Source organism: Gekko japonicus, unplaced genomic scaffold, assembly GCF_001447785.1.
Source record: "Gekko japonicus isolate JY-2015 unplaced genomic scaffold, Gekko_japonicus_V1.1 scaffold381, whole genome shotgun sequence".
Classification (NCBI taxonomy): Eukaryota; Metazoa; Chordata; class Lepidosauria; order Squamata; family Gekkonidae; genus Gekko; species Gekko japonicus.
Window position 1 is genome coordinate 387,938 of NW_015172016.1, and position 24,162 is coordinate 412,099.

Sequence of the window (24,162 nt, forward strand, 5' to 3'; positions counted from 1 at the left end):
TACTGTGCACCATTAGCCCTCTTCCAACATCTGCAAGCATAGGGTTACATTATCTAGCAGTGTCTGGTACCTAAGGACAAGCACGCATTCTTCCCTTGGAAGGGAGGCCCCACATAGATGCAGTTACAAGTATAGTGAGACTCCCAGCAAAGTGGTTCTGCATATGCCCCCTCACACACTCACACACTCCCCTTCTCCCAGCCAGAATGAAACAGGACAATAAGCATACAGAACCAAAGACAGACTGACAGTTAAGAAACCCATGGTAAATGAGGCCCAAGTTTGACACAGTGAAGACCTGAAGCGACCACTGATTAAGGTTAAAGCAGAAAGTTCCTTGATTACAGCTGAACATCAAGAAGACAGAAGTAATGTCTACTGGTGAATTATACAACTTTAAGATTGATGCTGAAGAAATTGAAATAGTTCACTATTTTCTATTCCTTGGCTCCATCATCAATCAAAAGGGAGACTATACCCAAGAAGTCAGAAGGAGACTGAAACTGGAGAGGGTATCCATGAAGGAGCTAGAAAAGATCCTTAAGTGTAAAGATGTGCTGTTCGTGACCAAGATCATTCCCCTTTACTATGTATGTGTGTGAAAGCTGGACAATGAAGAAAGCTGACAGGAAGAAACTAGCCAGTTTGGTGTAGTGGTTAAGTGCACGGACTCTAATCTGGGAGAACCAAGTTTGATTCCCCACTCCTCCACTTGCAGCTGCTGTATGATCTTGGGCAAGCCATTGTTCTGTCATAGCTGTCCTTGAAAGAGCAGTTTTTGAAAGAGTTCTCTCAGCCCCACCTACCTCACAGGGTGTTTGTTGTGGGGAAGGGAAGGGAAAGGAGTTTGTAAGCTGCTCTGAGACTCTGAGTGAAGGGTGGGGTATAAATCCAATCTCTTCTCTCCTCTTCTAGATTCATTTGAAATGTGGTGTCGGAGGAGAGTTTTGGTATGGGCCGCCAAAAAGACAATAAGTGGGTCCTAGACCAAATCAAGCCTGCCTAAACTGAGGCTATCATATTTTGTTCACATTATTAGAAGAGTCACTGAAAAATACATTAATGCCAGGAAAAGTTAAATGCAGCAGGAAAAGAAGAAGACCCAGCATGAGATGGATTGATTCGATGAAAGAAGCCACGACCGTCAGTTTGCAAGACCTGAGAATAGCTAAAATAGGAGGTTTTGGAGAATGTTAATTCCAGGCCTGTAGCCAGGATTTTGTGGCTTGTGGAGCAATTTTTTTTCTGGTGGGGCTGAAGTTTTCGGTGCAGAAAGAAAAGCTAGAATTCTGAGGATTATGACTCAGCTACTGTGGAATCAAGCCTCTTCTGTTCTGCCAGAGCTGTTCTCTCAAGGACAGTTTTGGAAAGAGCTCTCTCAGCCCCGCCTACCTCACAGGGTGTCTGTTGTGGGGAGAGGAAGGGAAAGGAGTTCGTAAGCCACTGTGAGACTCTGAATGAAGGGCGGGGTATAAATCCAATCTCTTCTTCATCATCTTCTAAAATCAAAGCATAGAGGCTTCTGCAAATCTTAGCCCCAGAGTGTGACAGTAGTAGGCTGAGAAGGGGGGGGGGAGGGAGAATACATTTTCTGGAAGATGGTAGGCTTTTATCTGGGTTTGGCCAGTAAACTCACGGCAATTTGTATAAAAACACATAAAACTTCATTTACAAAAACAAAGGACAAACAACACATAGAATTCAGCAGGGAATGCAATCCAAATAAAAACCTAGCTGGCTGTTCTACTCACTAGTTTTCCTATCAGGCTTGTGTCTCAACTGGCGTTCCTGATGAGCAGAGTCTCAGGAAGAATAGCAGCATATTTCAAGGCAGCCTCTTCTCTCTCTGAGTCTTCTCAAGCTGTCTATTCTGCATAGGTGTTCTTAACCATTTAGCCAATAGAAAGCTGTTACCAGGATAGATCTATAAATTGCAAGCTGTCAACCACTTTAGATGACAGTTCTCAGCTGCTGCAAGTTAATCACTTCTGCCAGCCTAAGCAACAGTACTAATAACAAGCCGGCAGGTGGGGGTGATGACTTCTATAGTCAAGAAAGCTAATAGGCAGAAAAACTATCTTAAAGGAGACCAGTTTCTTGACACAGAGTTAGAAGGGATCCTAGAGGTCTCCTACTCCAACCCCCTTGCTCAGTGCAGGAATTAGTCAACTACAGCACCCCACTTTGCTTAAAGGAGCACATGCCTTTTAAAATGTTTTTAAATGGTTGAAAAAAAAAACACTTACAGGAGAAAATCTTGCAGGGCTTTGCCTTTAAAAAAGGGGGCGGAGCTCCCAAAAGCCCCACTGTAGCTACAGGTCTGGTTAATTCATAAGTTGCCATAGATTGGAAATGACTTAATGGCACTTAACACACATGCACTCAGAAACAAGTCCTGTTCAGGAAAGGTTCCACTATTCCCTGCAATTTCCCTTTTGTTCTTTTAAAAAAATATCCTAGTTAATTAGTACTTTTTGTGTCTGGCCACTTCATTAATCAATCAATTATTAATTATTGTTTACTGTACGGGATAATTAAATGGCATTACTACTGTAATTTTTGACTGTGCTTGCTGCAAAGTGAAAAGCAATACTTCAGCCCTCTCCCCAAAGAACTATTTAACGAATGAATGGTTTCCCACTCGGTGCAGACTAGTGCTGTTACTGCATTAAAAAAAACCCTGAAAGAAACCAGTGCAACAGAAGATGGGGGAGTACATTGTAGAAAACACAGGAATGCAATAGGTTGCCAATGAATCTGGATTCTCAATAAAACTGACTGAATGGCAATTAAATACTAAATAGGTAGGGTGGCAATAACCTAAGGTTACCCAAGGATAACAGAAAGAATGCTGGTGTTTCTTTACTGCCATTTGGGGTCCTGAGCTAAGCAGACCCTTCCTGTAACAAGTTCTTAGACAGTGAACTGATGACTCCAGGATAATAGTGAGTCAACTAATATCCTAACTTTCCTAAATACACCATGGATTACCTGCCTTAGGCCCAGTGCTAGGAAGTGTTCCCCCCACCCCACTTCCCCACAGCATCATAATATATTTGTGCACCTCTTGAGGTTGTTTTCCTGGCTTTTCTATGCTCTTTCTCAAACCTGCTTTCCTATGAAGTTTTGGGAAGTCTTGCAGTAAAGCCTGGATGGCTGCCAGTTGGGTGAAAAAGTTCAGAATTTCTTGCCCACGCGGCAGCCATTTCCCCCGACTCTGTCCCTGCCACAGCCATTTTCTCCCCTCACTGCAACAAGATTTTTAAAAAAAATTAATGAAAACTCAATATTGCCCTGGAAACGGTCCCTGTCCCTAGCCCATTTGATTGGCCAGCCCTGAACAGGAGGTGCCTGACCAAGCTGGTATCCAGGCAGGGTGAGGCTGAGTGGGCCCTAGCCAGGCAAGGTAAGGCCAGGGTGGGTGGCCTCATCCTGTCTAGTCCCTCATTATGGCAAGGCCAGATGTGTTCTATCCCTTGCTGCAGAAGGTGGGTTGAGAAGACATTTTTCTCAGTGCAATGAGCGCTTTTTCCTTGTGTCTACCCTTCTTTTGGTGCTGGGGTCATGGGGGGTGGCCACCCAGACTGGCCCACCAGTTGTCTTAGTGGCCAATCCACCACTGATTCCCATCTTCCCTTTTTAAAGTAAGTCTCTAGCATCTTCCTTTGCAGAGGTATAAGGAGGGCTAGAGACTTGTTTCTAAAAAATGAAAGCAGGGAATTCAGAAAATCTGTCACACATATTTTTAATAATGGTATAACAATATTCAGTTGTCAGGGTTTTTTTTTAAAAAAATGAAAAGGTGCCAGTGGCCCAGGGGAGGGGGGATGGCCACTGCTGCAGAATGAGGGTGGGGGAACTGCAAGGAAACCTGCTGTGTAGAAGCCCCATTGCTGCTGCACTGTATCAGCACAAGCCCATCTCCATGTGGAAACCACCTATAACTGATAACCAGTGCAGCATTGTTGCCTTTAGTCTGCAGTCTTGAGTAGAGATGTGAAGGCCCGGAAAAAAACCCGGAAAAATTCGGGGGGAAAACGGTTTTTTTCCCCTTTTTTTCCTGAAGCCTTTTTTGTTTTTTTCCGAAAAATTGAAAAAAGAAAAGAAAAGAAACTGATTATGGAACATTTTATTTTAACATGATGAATAAAATATTTTAAGATAAGGTGTTCAAATATTTTCCAAATAATTTCTAATATTTATATATATGGTATCAGATTGATCTGATTTTTGTGCACTGAGGACAAGCAAGTCCTAGGTTACAAACTGAACTCTCCAATGCAAGAACAAGATGCATTCCTTGCTTTAGGAGGTGCTATTGTCAGAAGAAAATAAAAAGGTTTCAGTTTTGTTTTTGCATGTGGGTGGGTATTCTGTTTGTAATAATTGTTTGGATACACTATATTTTTAATATGCTAGTTGTGATAATTTCATGCCAAGTAAAAATGTCCATAGTCATATTTTATGTTCCTAAAGTAACAGAATGACTTTCAATCTAGAAAAGACAAAAAAATGCTAATGTAGCATTTTTTTCAATTTTTCCGAAAAGTTCCGTTTTCCCCCGAAAAAAACAGGAAAAAAACAACGGGGTTTTTTCCGAGCTTCAAAATTTCCGGAAATTTTACATCTCTAGTCTTGAGGGCTCCACTTGGATTCCCTTTAAGAATGACCATTGCCATTACCTTAAAGTAGACTGGTTCCACTTTGTGCTTGACAGCATGTGCCTTGCCCACCAAGGCCAGTACAGAGGAGACCTTCTCTGGATCGAAGATGTTCTCCACCACACTGTTAATAGCCCCCATGACCCGTCTGGCATGTTTACGCAGCTGCAAACTCCTCTCCATCTCTAGCGGATCTTCCATGTGTTTGAATTGGCTGAAGTACTGCTTGGCAGATGGGAAGTTGACAAAAAACCTGCATAGTGTAGTTAAGGAGAGAAAGACAGAAGAGAAAGAAAAGCTCCATCAGTTTGAGAGAAACATAGTATATGAACAGCATGGGTGAAAATAGGATGCCTGGAGACAGAGACTCTAGCAGCTAGACCCAGGTAATCCATGCAAATTTGAGTTTTACAAGAGTTCGAATGCTCATACATAATCTCCATGCTCTTCAACAGAGTTTGCACAGGGAAATTCAACTCACTGGGACTGGTGCAGCACTCTCTTCACTGATGAAACCCCTTGACATGCTTGAAATCTATACTTCCGTGAGTGTGTTGTTCCTTCTGTTGTACTCCTGCTCCCTCTCCTCATTCTGGAGCTGCTGTGGAAGTGTGTTTCTGGGTCTTTGTGTGGCACAGAAAGTCAGCACAGGAAATGTTCAACATAACATCGAAGGTCATCCCCTGATGCCTGCAAGGTCTGCATTTCAAAGATATGCCTTGCTTAATTAACCTCGTTCATCTCCCCTTTCATGTGATGCACCACAAAAACATGGTCCATGGTCCATCTCAAACCCACTTAAGCTGTTCCAGATCCCTGCTTCCTCTCTCTTGCATACATTACATTACTAAAGAGCAGACTCTGTCATTTCCCATTTTATTATGCTCTTGCCTCTTGGCTGAATCTTACACAGGAGGTTGCCAGGAAAGCCGTGTGAAGCTGCGAATGGAATAACCGTAGCTCCTGCTGCCTTCCCCAGATATGTGGGATTCATCAACCAGCCTAAATAGGTTTCAATGTGTGAAGAGTGTGTGGCAGCAAACGGAAGAAAAGGGCTAAAGACTTGGGGTGAGGTGTTAAGAGATGAGACAGAAAGGGAATCGTTTCGCTTTCTACTTTGTGTGTGTGTTCCTTAGCCATCCTCACTAGCAAAAGCTTGAGCCAATTCCTTACAGCAGAATTGATTCAAATATCATACATTTGCTTTTGAAAGAATGATGAGAGCATGTGAAGGGTTTTTTAAAAAATCCCTTTAACTATGTTTATATTTCCGGGTGCATTTGTACGTGCCACATGATCTCAGCTGTTTTGTTTTGCTAGCGAGGATTGTTCTTCTTGTATGTGTGTGAAGTGCTATCAAGTCACTTCTAACTGATGGTGACCTTATGAATTAATGACTTCCAAAAGGTCTTATTGTTAATTAATTAATTAATTAATTAATTATTCATTATTTAGCATTGAGTATGGCATTACAACCAAATTACAAAACTATGGTTGGCACTCCCTTTCCAAACCATGATTACAGCCCATAAATAACTATGGTATTGTGTTTGTTTCTCATATTTTACACAATCCTGGGGGGGGGAGTGGCCTTTTTGGACAGAACTCTTATGAAAAGAAAAACAGTTTATTAAAGAAAAGAATCAGGCAGAAATAGCTCCCCCAAACCATTACTTAGGTGCAAGGGTGTAGACTTTCCAATTTCCCGGGGGTGGGGCTGGGGCTGGGCCAGAGGCATTGCTGTGCTAGGTCTTTAAAAGAACCAAGGCCCAGTGACATCATAGGGAGGAGCCAGTGACAACACAGACCATTGTCACTATTTATGGAGGTGGAGCCATGTTGGATTTAGGAAGGGGCTCTCCAGAAATTTAGGGGGGCCTGGGAACCCTTGGGAACCACTCTAGCCAGGCCCCCGGGCTGGGCTAAACCCAGGAAAAGGTGGGAGTTGGCCAGTAGTTATAGTGGTATCTCAGCAGTCTCCTGCTGTGTTCATTATTTAAATTCACTTTTAGAATATTCAATTTAAGATCTGCAAATATACATACCATGTGCAGGGCACAAACAAATGGTCACAAATTTGAAAGTAAGGAGGGCAACAACACAGAAAAACCTGTAGGTGTCCTGTCATTCCAGTGTCCCACAGCTGAGATTCTATTGCTAGGGATCATCATTCCATTCTGGGGACTGTCATTCCAGTACACAAGCACAGATTCTCTTCCTAGGGACCGTAATTCCACTCTGGGGGCTGTTAGTCTAGTCCGAGAGCCAGATTCTATTCCTAGGGACTGTCTTTCCACTCTGGGGGCCGTCATTCCAGTCCCAGAGTAGGCTATCTGTGCCCAAGCACTTTAATGGAAAAACCATTCCACATTTTCTTTGCCACTTTTTTTGTGCTGCAATGTATTTCAGTGGAGCCCATGCAAGTCAATTCCTGGCTCCCATTATCTCCAGTGGGCCTTCAAGCCTCTTCCATTGTTTCCAATGGGCAATCCTGTCATTCCTTTTATACATCCCAGTTAGTTGTCCCTTTGAAACTGTACCACATCATTTTACGTAACAGCAAAATGAAGAGCATGTACACATACAGAGTGTACATTTCTTGCCAATGTTCTTTCTGGGCTGCACACAGGGCAAAAGGAAATTTTAAAAAGCCTCTGATCTGCATGCCAGTCAGGATAATGCTGTGTGGCATAAACATGAGTTAAATGTTCAGTGTTCTCCCTGGATGGTGTACATATCAAGAACATACCTGTTGCCATTTCCCTCTCTTCCTGCTCACCACCCAGGGAAACAAAAGCCCTATTCACATATTACAGGGAACATATGTACATCTTGCATGGACAATTGTTGCTAGAAAGAGGTAATATACTTTTGCATTACAAATAAAAGCAGCCCGTGAGAGACCATGCTTTGTGTGCCAAAGGATAAAGGTTTAGACCTAGGAGGTCTAAGAGAACAGGTGTTGGAAAGGATCTTTCTCTGTCTGTGTCTCTAGAGCTCACCTGCATCAGAGCAGACCATGCTGAGGTAGATGGACCAATGGCATGAAGACCTGTGTGGATTGAGGATACCCATGTCCAGATCTACATTTTGCAGGACGCTTACTCGGTGATACTGGGACAGTTAGATCTGAGTCCAGTAGCAGATTAGAGACCAACAAGCGTTTCAGGGAATAAGCTTCCAAGAGCCAAAGCTCCCTTCATCAGGCTGGGTGATATTGCCATTGTTGTGAGGTCAATATAAGGGAAGGGAGACTGGAAGAAGGGTGGGATAAAGAGGGGATTGACAGATAACACATGAGCAGAGTCCATTGAGATGGAAGAAGAGTTTACAGAAAAAAATAGCACCAACTGATATGACCAAGTAAACAGATCTTCCCAAACGAAAACATCATAAATTATATCCTGAATATGAACCTATATCGTAATGCATTAAGTGATGTAGCAGTGGAGACAAAACCTTTAGTGGTATTTAGTTGAACTTCCTGGACAGGCAGAGGGTTGCCACTGGCCAAACTGGTCTGACTTTAGAGAGTTGGGACAAGCAGCAAGGCTTGAGGAAGGGGATGTAGATCCCTGGTTATAGAAAAGAAGGAGGCTTGGACCTGAGAGAGCAGAGCAGTCCAAATGAAGCATGACATAGAAAGCTGTACATAGTTGAGAGGAATTAGAATGGAATGGAGATGCACAGTTGGTGTGAAGTACATTTTAGAAATTATAGAAACAGCATATAAGTTTCTTAGGTGGGGTTATCTAGAATGCTTTTGCAAGGTCTGTGTGATATAATAGGGGAGGCAAGTCCACAGACAGGGCCAGTGCCAGGGTTTGGGTTTTTTTGCACACTAGGCGAGGCTACCTTCTGGTGCCCCCCCCGCGCACCCAACAAGTAATACAATCTCTCTCAAACCTCATAAGCCCCTTCCTATGTTTCTCCAGGTTGTTGACAACCCTGTTCTTTCTGAATTATAAAATAAGCCAGTTTCACCAGCGCCTCCCTTCCCCAGTCCAACCTACGCTTCTGGGCAAAACAGCAAATAAGTCAGCAGCCCTGGACCTCTGGGTGGGCTGAGTGGGGCAGCGGTGGCGGCAGGGAGGCAGGCAGCTCCGAGGGCGGGTGGAGGTGGAGGCAGTGGAGTGCCAAGTGAAGAGGGCGGGCCGAGGCAAGGCATCAGCGCCAGCATGCGTGCTGGGCTGGGCTGCGCCGGGCAGGCAGGAGGTGGTGACAGGGCTAGGCTGGGCCGGCGCTGGGGGGCCGGCAGTGACGATGGCCCTGGGGGGGCACAATCATCTGGTGTAGGCACTGGGTGCCTTCTACTATGCTGGCTCACTGGGGAGGACAGAGCGCGAAGGTGGGCGGGCTCAGCCAGGCATCCCCCACTGCCTCTCCACTCCCATCCTGACCGACTGTCCAGGGGCTGTGCTGCACTCACCCGGGGCCCGCTCACTCACCGCCTAGTGGCTGTGGGCTCGTGGCAGAAGAGCAAGCAACCGAGCCAGAGCCATGGAAATGAAGAGCAACTGGCATGACTCTTTTGGCGAGGGTCAAAGGGTGGAGGAGTTCTCAAGCCCCCCCAAATTTCGGGGATGGTCTGTGCCCCCCCACACCCCCATACTCTGCACCTATGCTTAGGTGGATGCCTTTCTTCAGTGTTTATTTAAGCTTAGATTGCTAAGTGACTCTGTAGAAGTGTACATGTTTCAAAAAGTAAAAAAGAAAGCTGGCTTCCTGGTTTCTTGGCCACTCCTGGCCAATGCTCCCTCTAAGCTGTGGAGACTTGTGAGCTACTGGCATTAAAGTTGTGGGCAAGCGATTTGGCTACTGCGTAAATTAGTTTGCTCTGGAACCACCCTTCCTGAGCGAAGACAAAAATGTGTGAGCCAGAGGCTAAAAAACTGTGAGCTAGGTCACACTAACTCAACTTAGAGGGAATACTGCTTCCTGGCCAACGTTCCCACGATGCTCCACAGTGTTGTGAGCAAAAATTCTACCTCAGGAGCAAGAAAACTAGTAGCTTTAAAGTTGTGAGCAAGTCTACATTTGACTATCACATAAATTAGTTTTTAGAAGATTATTTCCATAACCTTGTAAAAATCTCAGAATGGATTCTTTTAAACTATATTTAAACTATATTTTAAGAATAATTAAAACATTATAAGAGAAAACAGAATCAAGTCAAATTTCATTACAGAAAATGTCCTGTACGGGGGTAGACCAGGCCTCTGGAGAACAGGTCTACCTGCCCCTTTCCACTATATTGGTAGACCTGGCCTCGGACCATCGCTGTGTGCTGAGCCTTAGAAAACATACCAGCTCTTGGGGGGGGGGGTAGAAAGTCTTTCAGTCTCCTTTTTAAAAAAAGCATTAAATATGACAACCAGCATTACAGGTCAAGTACAACAGAGATGGAACAATCACTGCCAGAACCCTGCCTAATTTAACAAACAGGAAGTTGCTTAAATGTTATCAACATTCCCAAACTACTTATTTATTCAAATATTTATATCCCACTTTTCACTGTGACTCAAGGCAGCTTACAAATCATACTGCAAATCATAATAGGGGTGGGCAATTTTTTCCAGCTCAATTATAGCCTCTTGGAACCATTATAGTGAATGAGCCCCATAGACTATAATGGAGAATTGATCGGGGAGTGGGCGTCAACATGGCAAATGGGGTTCAATGTGGCCGAGTGCAAAGTGATGCACATTGGCGCCAAAAATCCTAACTATAAATACCCATTGATGGGGTCCAAACTGGCAGAGACTGACCAAGAGAGAGATCTTGGAGTCGTAGTAGATAACTCACTGAAAATATCAAGACAGTGTGTGACTGTAATAAAAAAGGCCAACACTATGCTGGGAATTATTAGGAAGGGAATTGAAAACAAATCAGCCAGTATCATAATGCCCCTGTATAAATTGATGATGCAACCTCATTTAGAATATTGTGTGCGATTCTGGTCACCACACCTCAAAAAGGATATTATAGCATTGGAAAAAGTACAGAAAAGGGCAACTAGAATAATAAAAGGGTTGGAACACTTTCCCTATGAAGAAAGGTTAAAACGCTTGGGGCTTTAGCTTGGAGAAATGACAGCTGAGGGGTGACATGATCGAGGTTTATAAGATTATGCATGGGAAAGAGCAGGTAGAGAAAGAAGTACTTTTCTCCCTTTCTCACAATACAAGAACTCGTGGGCACTCAATGAAATTGCTGAGCAGTTGGGTTAGAACAGGTAAAAGGAAGTACTTCTTCACCCAAAGAGTGATTAACACATGGAATTCACTACCACAGGAGGTGGTGGCGGCTACAAGCATGGACAGCTTCAAGAGGGAATTAGATAAGCACAAGCGGCGGACCCACAATACTCGCGGGGGGGGGACACTGCACGCCGTGGTCGGGGCTGAACCGGGCAGCCCGGTTCAGGAGGCTGAAGGGCCGGGGACGCTGCGGCCCGGGCGGGGGAGGCGACGCCGACAGAGGACAGAAAGCCGGCGAAGAGGAGCGAGGCCCCGCAGAAAGCCAAGGTGGGCTGGGGGTGAGGGAAAGAACGTGCCGCCCCTCCTGCAGGCCGCAAACTCCAACCCTCGTTCCAAGAGCGTTCCCCGTGCATGCGCAGGGGACGCTCTTTTTTACTTTTGGCAAATTTAAGGACCCCCAGGAACTTTTTCACGCTTTTAAGATTTTTGTGCACACCTGGGGCCCGCCCCACGTGTGCACAAAACTCTCCCTCCCCCCCAGCTGCCCCCGGTGCGCGGATTTAAGTATCCGCACACCAGGGGGCGACTTCAGTATTAGATATATAGATATGGAGCAGAAGTCCATCAGTGGCTATTAGCCACAAGGGTATAGATAGGAACTCTCAGTCTGGGGCAAGTGATGCTTTGTATTCTTGGTGCTTGGGGGGGGCAACAGTGGGAGGGCTTCTAGTGTCCTGTCCCCACTGCTGGACCTACTGACGGCACCTGGTATTTTTGACCACTGTGTGACAGAGTGTTGGACTCGATGGGCCATTGGTCTGATACAACATTGACTTCTGTTATGTTCTTATATCTGGGGCTCTGGGAGGGGCTGTTTTTTGAGGTAATGGCACGTAAATTGTAGCATAGTTGCTAGTGCCTCTGCTCAATCCCTCCTCCAAGTTTCAAAAAGATTGGACCAGGGGGTCCAATTCTATGGGCCCCAGAAGGAGGTGCCCCCATCCTCCATTGTGTCTAAAGGAGAGGAAAAAATGCCTTCTCAGTTCACTTGTGAGCTGATTGAAAAATCCCTGAGCTGCTGGCTAAAATTTTGTGTGCCAGCACCTTCTAGCGTAGCTTAAAGGGAACTCTGCTGTCCTGGCTCAGAGTAGCTAGCTGTAAGTGCACTTCAGGTACAAAAAGATCAGGATGAGGGAGATCTACTGGGCCTGCCTCTTTTGAAAACTCCAAAGTCCCACCTTCATTAACAAGAACATGCCACCAGCCCCATTCTTGGCCATTTAGATCTGAGCAAAGAAAGGCTAGGCAGCCACCCTCTGCCTAGTACCATTTAAAGTAGGAATTCCTGGAAGAATAGAATTGCTAGGAATGAAGTCATCTCTACAGATTATCTGTTGAATATAGAGAAGACTTCATTCCTAGCTACTAAAATGAAATTTTGCCCCTTCAAAGTAGGCATTGGGTACACCACTGATATCACAGGTAAGCCTTGCAGTAGTTTCAGTATTGCCATCTCTGAATGTATTGACATGACTGGATCATACACAGTTTAAGGACCTTAGTGTTTGCAGACTGAGGTGGATGCTTCCATGTTAGATAAGTGTCTGACCCCCTCAAACCTCTCTTTGCAGACATACTGTGTTCTCTGATTCTGCTTTTCCTAAAGTTTATTAGCTTCAGATATAGCATATTGGATAAGGAACAGCTAAATACACCTTGGACCCTTCCTGTGACCTAGTTTACATGTGAATTTTTAACATACGTTGGCTAGTAGAAGAGCAGTCATGCAAATCCAGGCATTAGAAAAATATTTTTGTATAGCACCACAAGGTTTCCTAAGTCTAATATTTGCTATGGCATAACACACAAGATGAAAAATTGATAAAAAGCAGATGCCTGAATGCTGATCCCATGGAATGCCTTTTCTGATTGATTTCTGTTCTAAGCCTCCTCTTTTGTGTCTTGGGACACACATCTGGACAAATATGGACAAGATGTCCTTAATGCAGTGATGTCTTTTTCTTGGCTTTCCCCCTTGAAGCATTTTGAAAACATCATTTCTGGGCACAATCCTTTGGGAAGCTCCTTGATGAAAGCCACATTGAAATGAATGGGACTTGCACAACAGTCATGCTATTGTGCAACCAGTGAGACTCCCATGGGACACATTCTTGAGTGGATTGTGCCCTTAATCAGCAGCAGAAGTTGGGAAATAACTTCATTAAGGTGCAAACACTGGGAATGTGCTCTTGGTTCCCACATGTTTAGAATCTAGAGAGATTTGTTCAGTATGTTAGAAGAGTAACTCATTATCAAATGATTTGTTAGTGTAGCATTAACATCATGATTCTACTATTGCCCTAACCCTTACCAGTTTATAAATGGGTGAGCTATATATGGCAATGTTGTTTTTACAATCAATGCATCTGGAACAGTTTAGGATGGATCCAAATAAGTTTCTATACACTAAGCAAAGTTTACTCCATGAGCCTCTTAAAACAAAGGTCCATAACCATTAAAAAAAACCTATTAGCAGGGACATATATACTATATGTTGAGCTGCGGTGGCTCAAGTGGTTAAGATGCTGAACTGCAGGCTGTGGAAGGTCAGTAGTTCAGCAGTTTGAGACCTGAGTGTGCCGCATGACGGAGTGAGCTCCCGTCTCTAGTTCCAGCTCCTGCCAACCTAGCAGTTCGAAAGCAAGAAATTGCAAGTAGATAAATAGGTACCACTTCAGTGGGAAGGTAACAGCGTTCCGTGCGCCTTGGTGTTTAGTCATGCCGGCCACATGACCACGGAAATGTCTTCGGACAGCGCTGGCTCTTCGACTTTGAAAAAGAGATGAGCACTGCAACCCTGCAGTCGGATTCGACTGGCTTTCGAGCAAGGGAACATTTACCTTTATATACTGTATACATACATTTGGTGCCATAATGGCTTTAGTTGTACTGGTGGACAATCTTCATTTAAAGTTGGACAGTGTACAATCTTCCCTGTTGATACTGCTGGACTTCCCAGTGGCCTTTGATACAATTGACCACTCCATTCTTATCTATCGGCTTGAATACGGAGCTGGTATGAAGGTAGTTTCATTCTTTTCTGTCTGACTAGACACGAATAGCCTCCACCGGAGATGCAGGATGAGATTTAAAAGCGGGTTGGTATACTGGCCAGGAGTACCTTCTATCAGCTGCATCTGATGTGTCAACTTTTTAATTATTTAGGCTCAGCTGATCTGGCCTTGCAAAAGCATGCTATCCTCCTGAACCCACCACCATCAGTGCTCTTCTTCACTTGCCTCCCAGTCTGAAGTCATCACTCCTGCCTCTGCAAACCTCTGCCTGTCTACCCAGATGTTTCTTGGGTCCAAGGAAGGGTTTTTGGCTAATCTCAAGGAATCACCAGGATTACTTTCTGCTGCAGCCCAGGACAAAAGGGGGATTGCTTCCAGACCCCTTTGAACTGCCTTGTGTGGCACAAATTGGCTGTAACTATGTCTGTGAGGAAGTAACTTCAAGATGCTCTTGAAGACTTTCTTTAACCCAGCTCAAAAAGTGAACTTTCTGCTCTTGGGCTACCACATTTCACATGCCAGGGGTGTCAAACATGCGGCCCACGTGCTGGATCCAGCCCCTGCCGGGCTGGTATCCAGCCTGTGAGCAACTGCTTCTTTCTCCCAGCCACTACTGCTGCTGCATCGCCAAGTCTCTCTTCCTCCTTTAGGGAAGTGAGGAGGAAGGAAAAAGAGAGCACACACACGCACACCAGAGAAAAGCTCTTTCTGCTCTCTCCTGCTTTCTCCTCTGGGGCGGCTGCTGCTGCTGTGTTGCCAAGCCTCTCTTCCTCCTTTAGGGAGGAAGCAAATGGGAAGGCAAAAGAGAGTGCATACACCAGAGAAAAGCTCCCTCCGCTCCCTCAGCCAGTTTGGTGTAGTGGTTAAGTGTACGGACTCTAATCTGGGAGAACCAGGTTTGATTCCCCACTCCTCCACTTGCACCTGCTGATGTGACCTTGGGTCAGTCACAAGCTCTGGCACAGCTGTCCTTGAAAAAGAGCAGTTTGTGTCAGAGTTCTCTCAGTCTCACAGGGTGTCTGTTGTGGGGAGGGGAAGGGAAAGGAGTTTGTAAGCCGCTCTGAGACTCCAAGTGAAGGGCGGGGTATAAATCCAATCTCCTCCTCCTCCTCCTCCTCCTCCTCCTCAGTCCCATGGCACCTTCAGGACCAACAAAGTTTTATTCCAGGATTCTTCTGACAAGCTCTGCTCTGTTGTTTACTTTGAGATCTGAGAGCCAGTTTGGTGTAGTGGTTAAGTGTGTAGACTCTAATCTGGGAGAACCGGGTTTGATTCCCCACTCCTCCACTTGCACCTGGCTGGATGACCTTGGGCAAGCCATAGTTCTGATAACAGCTGTTCTTTAAAAAAGAGCAGTTTCTGTCAGAGCTCTCTCAGCCACACCTACCTCACAGGGTGCAGCCCAGGACAAAAGGGGGATTGCTTCCAGACCCCTTTGAACTGCCTTGTGTGGCACAAATTGGCTGTAACTATGTCTGTGAGGAAGTGATGTAGGCCAGCAGATGAGGAAGCCCCATTCAACCCAGTGAGTGATACCCCTGCAGGCCCCTCTCTGGAACTACAGCTCAATTAAACCTTATGGGGGAACATTTTAAACAAAGAACTACTGCCATCTTACAAACACAGGTAACTGCCATTTCGTGACACATACCAACAGCCACTGAGGGGAAAGTTAGTCCCACACAGGAAAAGCATCTTAGTCAAGAGAGAAAGCTGTTTGCCAGTAATTCTGACAGGGCGCAGTGGCTGAAGGGGGAGTGGGCAGGGAAGAGCAGCAGACCCAGCACCCGGCCAATGGCACGCGAGTACTCTTGAGTGGCGGCTGATGGGCCAATGGCTGTGGGGATCACATGGAATCTTATTACCCCAAAACAGGATTATTATATAGGAGAGATGGGGATGGTCCCCATAGGGTATAATGGAGCCAAATAAATTTAGGTTTCTCAAATATTTACCCAAATCCCAATACAAAACTAATATTGGTATTGGGGAATATTCAGGAACACTGATTTTTTTTTAGGTCTAATTGACTCGAATTGGAAAGAACTGATTTTTTTTGCACACCCCTAGATGACTCCTTTTGAAAGAAACAATAACTCCGCTGGAGTAATCCAACTTTCTAAATAGACTTCAAAATAGAAATTGAAAGTAATGTCCCTCCACACACACATAAACATGCAAACACACACGCACGCGCATGCACACGCACACAAACTGAGTGTTTGCAGTCCTAAAATGGATTAATTTCTTACTTTGCCCCAGGAGCATGTATTGGAAATGGTGGAAAACTCTCCCTAACTGCTCCTTGTTAACAAGTATTGTAAGAACAGTGGTATAATTTGTGGCTGTAGCTAATTTGTCCGTGCTAAATATTCTTAAATATAGGCCATGATACTGACAAACATATCTGAGAAACAACCGAACTGTCATTGCTAGTTAAGTGACAATTTAGGACCTAGAAGAAGAAATCCAAGTCCTCCTTGTTTTGCTGCCTCAGCTTCTGGTGAATAAAATACTCTGACAACAAATTTGTGGGGGACAGCACTGATCTTTCCAGTTGCTGTGAGAATGTCCACTGACTTATGAAAATTGCTGGTCTGCATCTCTCCTGCCCTTGTTAACAATGCATACTTCTTACTCCTGGCATGTAGCTACATTAAATTATATTGTATTCCTGTTTGGGCTGGATATAAAATCCTGTGCAGACCACCCCCTCCAATATAAACATACTATTAGATAAGATTGACCTGTATAAACATACTGTTGAATAAGATTTCTGTGCCTTGTAATCAATGTTCCCTCTAAGCTATGTAGTCTTGTGAGCAAAAATTCTACTTTGTGAGCTGCTGGCATTAAAGCTGTGAGTGAGCAATATGGCTACTGCATAGATCTGGCTACTGCTTTGGAGCCACCCTTCCTGAGCTAAGACAAAAATGTGTGAGCCGGAGGCTTAAAAACGGTGAGCTAGCTCACACTAACTCAGCTTAGAGGGAACACTGCTATGTGGCACATGAATATGAACTAAAGTGCTGAATGTGTCATATGAATATATGGCAAACGAACTGTAATGGATTCCTCCTCCTTTCTTTTATATTATCTCTCTGGAAGGCAGTAAAATATGAAAAACCTAGCAACAGAAGGGCTGTTTCTGTTTCTGCCTAAGCATTAAACCGTTGCTGTTGACCTTCTGTAGACAGACGTTTGTCCTTCCTGTAATGTTGTTATCTTGATTTCAGCAGCCCATCAAATCAAAGCCTTTCAGAGATGCTACTTTCAAAGAGCAGAGGCCACTACTGTGCTCTGAAGTAATTACCAGCTTTACAGAATCTTGTCCTGTGTAGTCATTTCACCACCACAAGCAAATTCTCCTAGACAGCAACAAATAGCCTTTGAATTCACTCTGCCTTTATTATACCTGTGGATACTGCTGGAGAACCAAACATCCCTTGATTCATAATTCTAGCTGTTTTGCTGTGGCTCTGTGAACCCTTCTTTCTGACTATCTTTTTTGTTTACATGGATCTGAAAGGTGCCTGCAGTGCAAGAGACATTGTAGCAATTGCTGTAGTTTAGGATTAAAATGGTCAAATCTCATGCTCAGAAGAAACCACATTCCTTGTCCAAATAATCTTTTGTTTATTTTTTTTTTTGCTCAATTTTTTTTGAACATATTTTTACATGCTAATTTTCATAGTAGGCAGAATAACCTGTTTGCAAAGGCAGTGGCTAGGGATAGACAATTGCTGATCCAGAAGATCAATCTGGCTCCCAGGCGTTTATTCTCCGGCACCCAGGATAACCCTAGAGAATTATTTTTTAGTGATGCTTAGACTCATCAAGGAAACTATAGCTATCAGGATCCTCCATTGGGAGCCAGGACTATTAAGCAGGGTTCGTGTCAATTAACACATGGAGTGTACAGATACCTTGAGTAAAGAGCTGAGGCTTTGGCAAGGAAGAAAAGAAACACTTGTCTATATATATAAAAGAAAGTCCCCTAACTGTAAAATCTACGCCCAGGCCAAACCACTGGACCTAGAGACATCAAATTCGGAGAGAGCATTCCTACCGTGGCGTAGGTGCTCGCTAAGAAGGGATTTTTAAAAATTCAACCCCTAAATGGGTCAAAAGGGGGGAAATGTGCTCCCCCCATTGATTCCTATGCAGCTGCCAGGCAGCTGCCTCTCTGCACCCCACACTCTCTGATTGGTCAGCTGCAGAGCTCAGTGTTCTGTGGTAAAAAAGCCAACAGTTACAGGGGACTGCAGACAGCTAATCAATGTTGAAGAAATCAGGAGTGGCCAAGAACCACCTGTGAGGTGAAGCTGTTGGCCCAGTCTCTCTTATGGCTTCCAATACACTCCTCCCACTTCCTACACCTAACAAGCGGTTGTCTGTCAGGTGCAGCCCCACCTCCATAGTGGCTTCTAATACTCCTCCCCCTCCCCCTCCTACACTGGACAGACAACTGCCTGTCAGGTGTAAGAGAGGAGGTGGGATGACTTCCAACACACTCCACCCACTTCCTACACCTAATAGGCGGTTGTCTGTTAGGTGCAGCCCCACCTCCACAGTGACTTCTAATATTCATCCCCCTCCCCCTCCTACACTGGACAGGCAGCTGCCTGTCAGGTGTAGGAGAGGAGGTGGGGTGGCTTCCAACACACTCCCCCACCTCCTACACCTAACAGGTGGTTGTCTGTCAGGTGAAGCCCAACCTCCACTGTGGCTTCTAATACTCCTCCCCCTCCCCCTCCTGCACTGGACAGGCAGGTGCCTGTCCAGCGTAGGAGAGGAGGCGGGATGGCTTCCAACACACTCCCCCCACCTCTTTCACCTAACAGGCAGTTGTCTGTCAGGTGCAGCAGTGGTTGCAGGGTGCTTAAAGCCACAAGAGAGCCTGACCCAGCAGTAACGCCTTAGTGATCCTGCCAGCCCTGCCTCCACAGTAGCTTCTAATACTCCTCCCCCCTCCTCGTCCTACACTGGACAGGCAGCTGCATGTCAGGTGTAGGAGAGGAGGTGGGATGCTTATAGCTGCCATGGAGGTTTGCTCAGTAGGATTGCCTTTGCACTGCTGCTGGCCCAGCCTCCCCAATGCCTTAAAATACAATCCCCCCCAACACCAGACAGGCCAGTGTCTGTCAGGTGTAGGAGCAGGGCCAGGGTATGAATGTTTATGGGGAGATAGTAAAGGACATTTCTTGGAGCCATTTCGATGAGTCGCCTCCCTCATGAACCTGAAGAAATGTCCACCACATCACCTCTCCCTCACACAACTCCCCCTCACACCTCTCACCTCTTACTGCCCCCAAGAAAGCTCCTGGCAAACGTCGAGCCAGATACACCAACGCTACAAGGAGGAGGCAACTTAGGAATGTGGCAAAGATATTTGCACATAGTACTCCTGCAGTGCACTGAGCTGCGCAGGCCAAGTACCAGCAAGATCACCCTGAGGTGCTCAGAACAACACACTCTCCATATGAGCAAAACAATCCCATATGAGCAAAACAATCCAGGAACACAAGTAGAGAGGCCATCACTTTTGGGGAAGGTGGCAGGAATTGATTTAACAGACGACTACTTCTTAAATGGACAGGTTCTATGTGGCCTGCTCCAGAGTGAGCTTGTCAAGCAGCCTGGTGATCCCAGCACCTGAGGGCAGAACCACCAATGTGATCTAGAGAGAGGTCCTTCAGTAGAGAGAGAAAAAAGTACGTATGTCTCACTTCATTTCTTACACTACAGTCTTCTCTGTTAGAATTCGTACAACAAATGTCACATTTCAAATTTCACATAATCAGTATTATAACTGGATTTACGGAACTTAAATACTATAGCGAAGCACAGGTATCAGGCTAGTCTATATATAATTCTAAGTTATCATCTGAATATCTGTCCCACAGACGAAATGATCTCCATGCAGCTCACAAGTCAAATATCACCAACATTGTCAAATTTCTACCAGTATGAAAGTGTTTTAACTCCAGGAGCAAACCAGCCACCTTCTAGTCAAGATTATGAAAACAAAACAAACATCCGTGAAATAGGTAAACATTCATATCTTTCTTTTGTGAAAGACGGTTCTGCAAAAGATGGTTCTCACGGTTTGCATGCTACCTGAACAAACTCTTGCCTTCTGGCTTCCCAAACAGAATGGAAACAGAATGCTGAACTAGGAGAATTCATGGTTAAAAAATATTTATAAATCTTTAAAATACTGGTTAATAATACTGTCTTGAGCAAAATTAAGACAAAGAGTAACCCATTAAACGTTAAGTTCAGCCAAAAAGAAGTATAAGCTTATCATGTTCCACCATGGGCGATTCTGCATCTAGCATTCGCTCTACATGTTCTCAACTCGGAGGAAAAAGTGCAGCTCAAAACTACATTCAAATACCTTGGGGCAATGCTGTACTGACTGCAAAGTCACCTCAGAATGGCCATAAAACAGCCATATATCTATGCAGAAGGTACAATAAAATCCAGCAATCAAAGAACTCGAAAGTGGTATCCAGTATGGAAATTACCATAAAACTTGATAATCAAAGGAAGTGAAACCAGCAAGCAGTGCAGAGGGGAATTTCTGTTCCAACGTGCGTTTTGTAAAACAACGGAGGGAAAAGCCAATGCAGAATCAGTGCATTACTGAAACTACTTGGTATTTAAACACAAAGACCACAAAGATTACATAACCCAAAAATGCTGGTCTTAACACTTAAACACACATCAGTGCTCTGACCTGGGTAGCCCAGGCAAGCCCGATCTCATCAGATCTTGAAAGCTAAGCAGGGCCAACCCTGGCAAGTACTTGGAAAGGAGACCCCCAAGGAATTCCGGGGCTGGGATGCAGAGGCAGGCAATAGCAAGCAACCTCTCTGAAACATCCAAGCCGCACTAGGGGTCACCAGAAGTCAACCATGACTTCCAGGCATACACATATGCAGACACACACACACAAAATACTCACCAAAAAACAAACACAAACATACATCGGCTATTTATATATTTTGCTGAACAGATGATCCACAAAAGACTCCCTGGTTGTAACTTGAGCTTGAAATTTTGTAAAACTAACTAGACACAAAATAAATCCAAGTTTGCTGTATTAACTGAGTAGTTTCATGAGACTAAACGCTGTGAGTCATATACATTAAATGACATTAAGAGATGCCCCTCAAAAGTAACCATCTATGTGAAAATTTCCATGATCATTAGAAAAGTCACATTTGCCAACCTTACTAGTGAACCTTACATGACGTTTCTAATCAAAGGTTAGCCATAAAAACCCTTGGTGCTTTGCTTTCTGTGTCAAGGAGATCTTGTTTAGTAATAAGCTCTTTAGTAGGGTTGCCAGGTCCATTCGAGATGCTGGCGGAGGGATGGGGGGGTCACTCCTGATGTGCTGATGTCACTGGGTGATGTAGGCATGTTGGGGGTAAAATTGGCCTCAAACCATAGAGTTTTGCCCCAAAACCAGAGCATCACCCCCCAATGTCACCAACATGCCTATATCACTTCTGGGTGATGTAGGCACATTGCTCCACATGCTGTGTGTGGGGGAATTCCCTCTCACTGGCCAGCTGGCTGTCATAGATCTTCCAAGGGTGAATTTTGTATGCAATTGGCTATTACAGAATTAGCAGCAGGGCTGAAAGTGTTAGCTGTGACACCGGGTCTCTATCTAAGTTATGATGGGGGAATTAGCTAAGAGACCGTTTGCTTATAGGCGTGAAAGCTAGGGATTGCACTCCAACTATACCAGAGTGAGAACCCTCTCAGAGCTGCACAGACAACAGACAGGAAATGTCTTTTGTGAAATTTATTCAGAAAACAACCCCAATGCACTCAGCTAATCAATGGAATCTCTCTCACACACACACACACCAGAGAGCTAGGAAATAAAGAGGTAAAATGATCTTAAAGAGGTCAGTGACAAAAGAGAGCAAAGCTTTGAGAAGGGGGGGGGTGTAGCTACCTTCCTGAAGAGAGGCTTCTGTGGTGAAGAGAAGCAGACTGCTTGGCCAACAAGCATGTCTGAGGAGGCCCATAAGAATAGGGGATCCAGCTGGTATGTGTCCTAGGAGACTGAACCAAAGATGGCTGGGTTTGGAGTCCTGATATAGGAAAATTGTGCCTTCGGGGCAGTGGGCACAATGGGGAAATGGTCTGTGATGGACAAGGATGGCCAGTAATGGCTCTAGAGGGGTTTTGGACAACAGAAGTCCACAGCTAGGAAGGAAAGCCTTTCTTAGTAAAGCGTTGCGCAGTTGCAGAGTCTTGGCTCCATTAATGGCTGGGCATTTGAGAGAACAATAACAATAATAGGCTGTGTCCAGGGCAGTCCAAGTATCGAAGTGTGAAATCCAAAGGTGTGATTATGAAACGTAGATATGGAATGCAGACCCATTGACAACCTCGGGGTGATGAGATTAAGACATTGTCTTTTCTGATGACAGATACTTGTCAGCTTGAGGCTGTATCTGAAGCCATAGCTGATTGCATTAGTGAGATGGTCCTGAGCACATGGCTAGGCTGGTTGGCACCAATGCTCCCTCTAAGCTGTGGAGTCTTGTGAGCAGAAATTCTACTTTGTGAGCCACTGGCATTAAAGTTGTGAGTGAGCGATTTGGCTACTGCATAAATTAGTTTGCTCTGAAGCCATCCTTCCTGAGCTAAGACAAAAATGTGTGAGCCAGAGGCCAAAAAACTGTGAGCTAGCTCACACTAACTCATCTTAGAGGGAACACTGGTTGGCACTGCACAAAGAGAGGGGTATATTTGCCCTGTGACAACTCTGGCCCTGATCTGGCCTGGGTACCATATTTACGTGGCAAGTGGGGGTGTGGGCTAACATATTAGTTTTGATTTTAAAAGCCTGCAGGGATGGGGGAAGTGAAATCTTGTTGGAGTAAAGTGAGAGATTAAGGAATGAAAGGATAGAAAGGTGTTGTAGCAGGCTCAGAAGAAAGTCAAGAAAAAGACAGAGAGAACAGGACAGTGTTTCACAATAGTCCTGTAGAACTGTTATTGCTCGAGAAATTATTTTGACAGACCAGGAGACAAATCATAAGGAATTTAGGTCCAGAGGTAAGTGAGCACAAATCTTCTTTTGCTAATATATGCTAACCTGCAGGAATCTCATTCACAGGGGGGAGGTTTTCTGGTGTTTACTTTGAAGATGGAAAGTTGCTGGGAAAGGATCCCACCGGTGGGTACCTCAAGGATCAGGCCACTTTGCTATACCCAATGTTTGTTCACTTAGAAAAGAATCCTACTCACAGCCTGATCCTGTGCACTTTATTTTATTTACTACTAGCCTGATACCCATGCTTCACTATGGTATTTAAGTTCTGCAAATCCAGTTATAATACTGATGATGTGAAATTTGAAATGTGACATTTGTTGTAGGAATTCTAATGGAGAAGACTGTAGTGAACACTGAGCTCTGCAGCTGACCAGTCAGAGAGTGCAAGGGTGCAAGGAGGCAGCAGCCTGGGAGTTGACTCCAGCCCTCACCTGGAGATTGGCAACAATGGTTTCCCCATGAGGAACTGGCTGGTTTGGAGGATGGAGTCTATGGCATTGAACCTGTCTGAGACCCCACTCCTCCTCAAACCTCATCATCTCCAGGCTCCACCCCTCAAATCTCTGGGAATTTCCCAACCTGGAGTTGGCAACCCTCCCAGCCAATTGTCAACCTACCATTACCTGCCCCCTGACTTCAGCTTTCCATCTTCTCCCCCCTCCCTCCTGGAGAGCAGTTGTAATTCTGATTGATTTCCAGCCCCCACCTGGAGATTACCAAAATGGTTCCCCAGGATGGAATGGCTGGTTTGATGGGTGGAGTCTATGGCATTGTACCTGTCTGAGGTCCCACCCCTTCTGAAACCTCACCCTCTTCAGGCTCCATCCCTCAAATCTCCAGGAATTTACTATCTGGAGTTGGCAACCCTATCAGGACTGGCCTCAATGAGTTTTCTCCCAAAGGCCAAAATAGGTGACAGGACCAAGCTTGGTTGCCTACCAACAGGCACTGAGGGGGAAGTAGGGTTGCCAGCTCTAAGTAGGGAAATACCTGGAGATTTGGGAGGTGGATTCTGTGGAGGGCAGCATTGGGGTGGTGGTGGAAGGACTCCGCAGGGTATAATGTCATAGGGTCTACCCTCCAAAGCAGCCATTTTCTCCAGGGGAACTGATCTCTGTCATCTGGAGATCAATTGTAAC

The 24,162-nt window shown here is 45.0% G+C and overlaps 1 protein-coding gene across 2 annotated transcripts in view; it reads right to left on the reverse strand.

Annotated features, from left to right (window-relative positions):
* The window catches only part of CYGB (cytoglobin), a 111,887-nt gene that overhangs the window by 63,584 nt on the left and 24,141 nt on the right, over positions 1–24,162 (reverse strand). For both annotated transcript variants that reach the window (XM_015420416.1, XM_015420415.1), the window contains exon 2: positions 4,683–4,914. In XM_015420416.1, the coding sequence (XP_015275902.1) occupies positions 4,683–4,914 (232 nt within the window). The remainder of the gene's footprint in view (positions 1–4,682; positions 4,915–24,162) is intronic.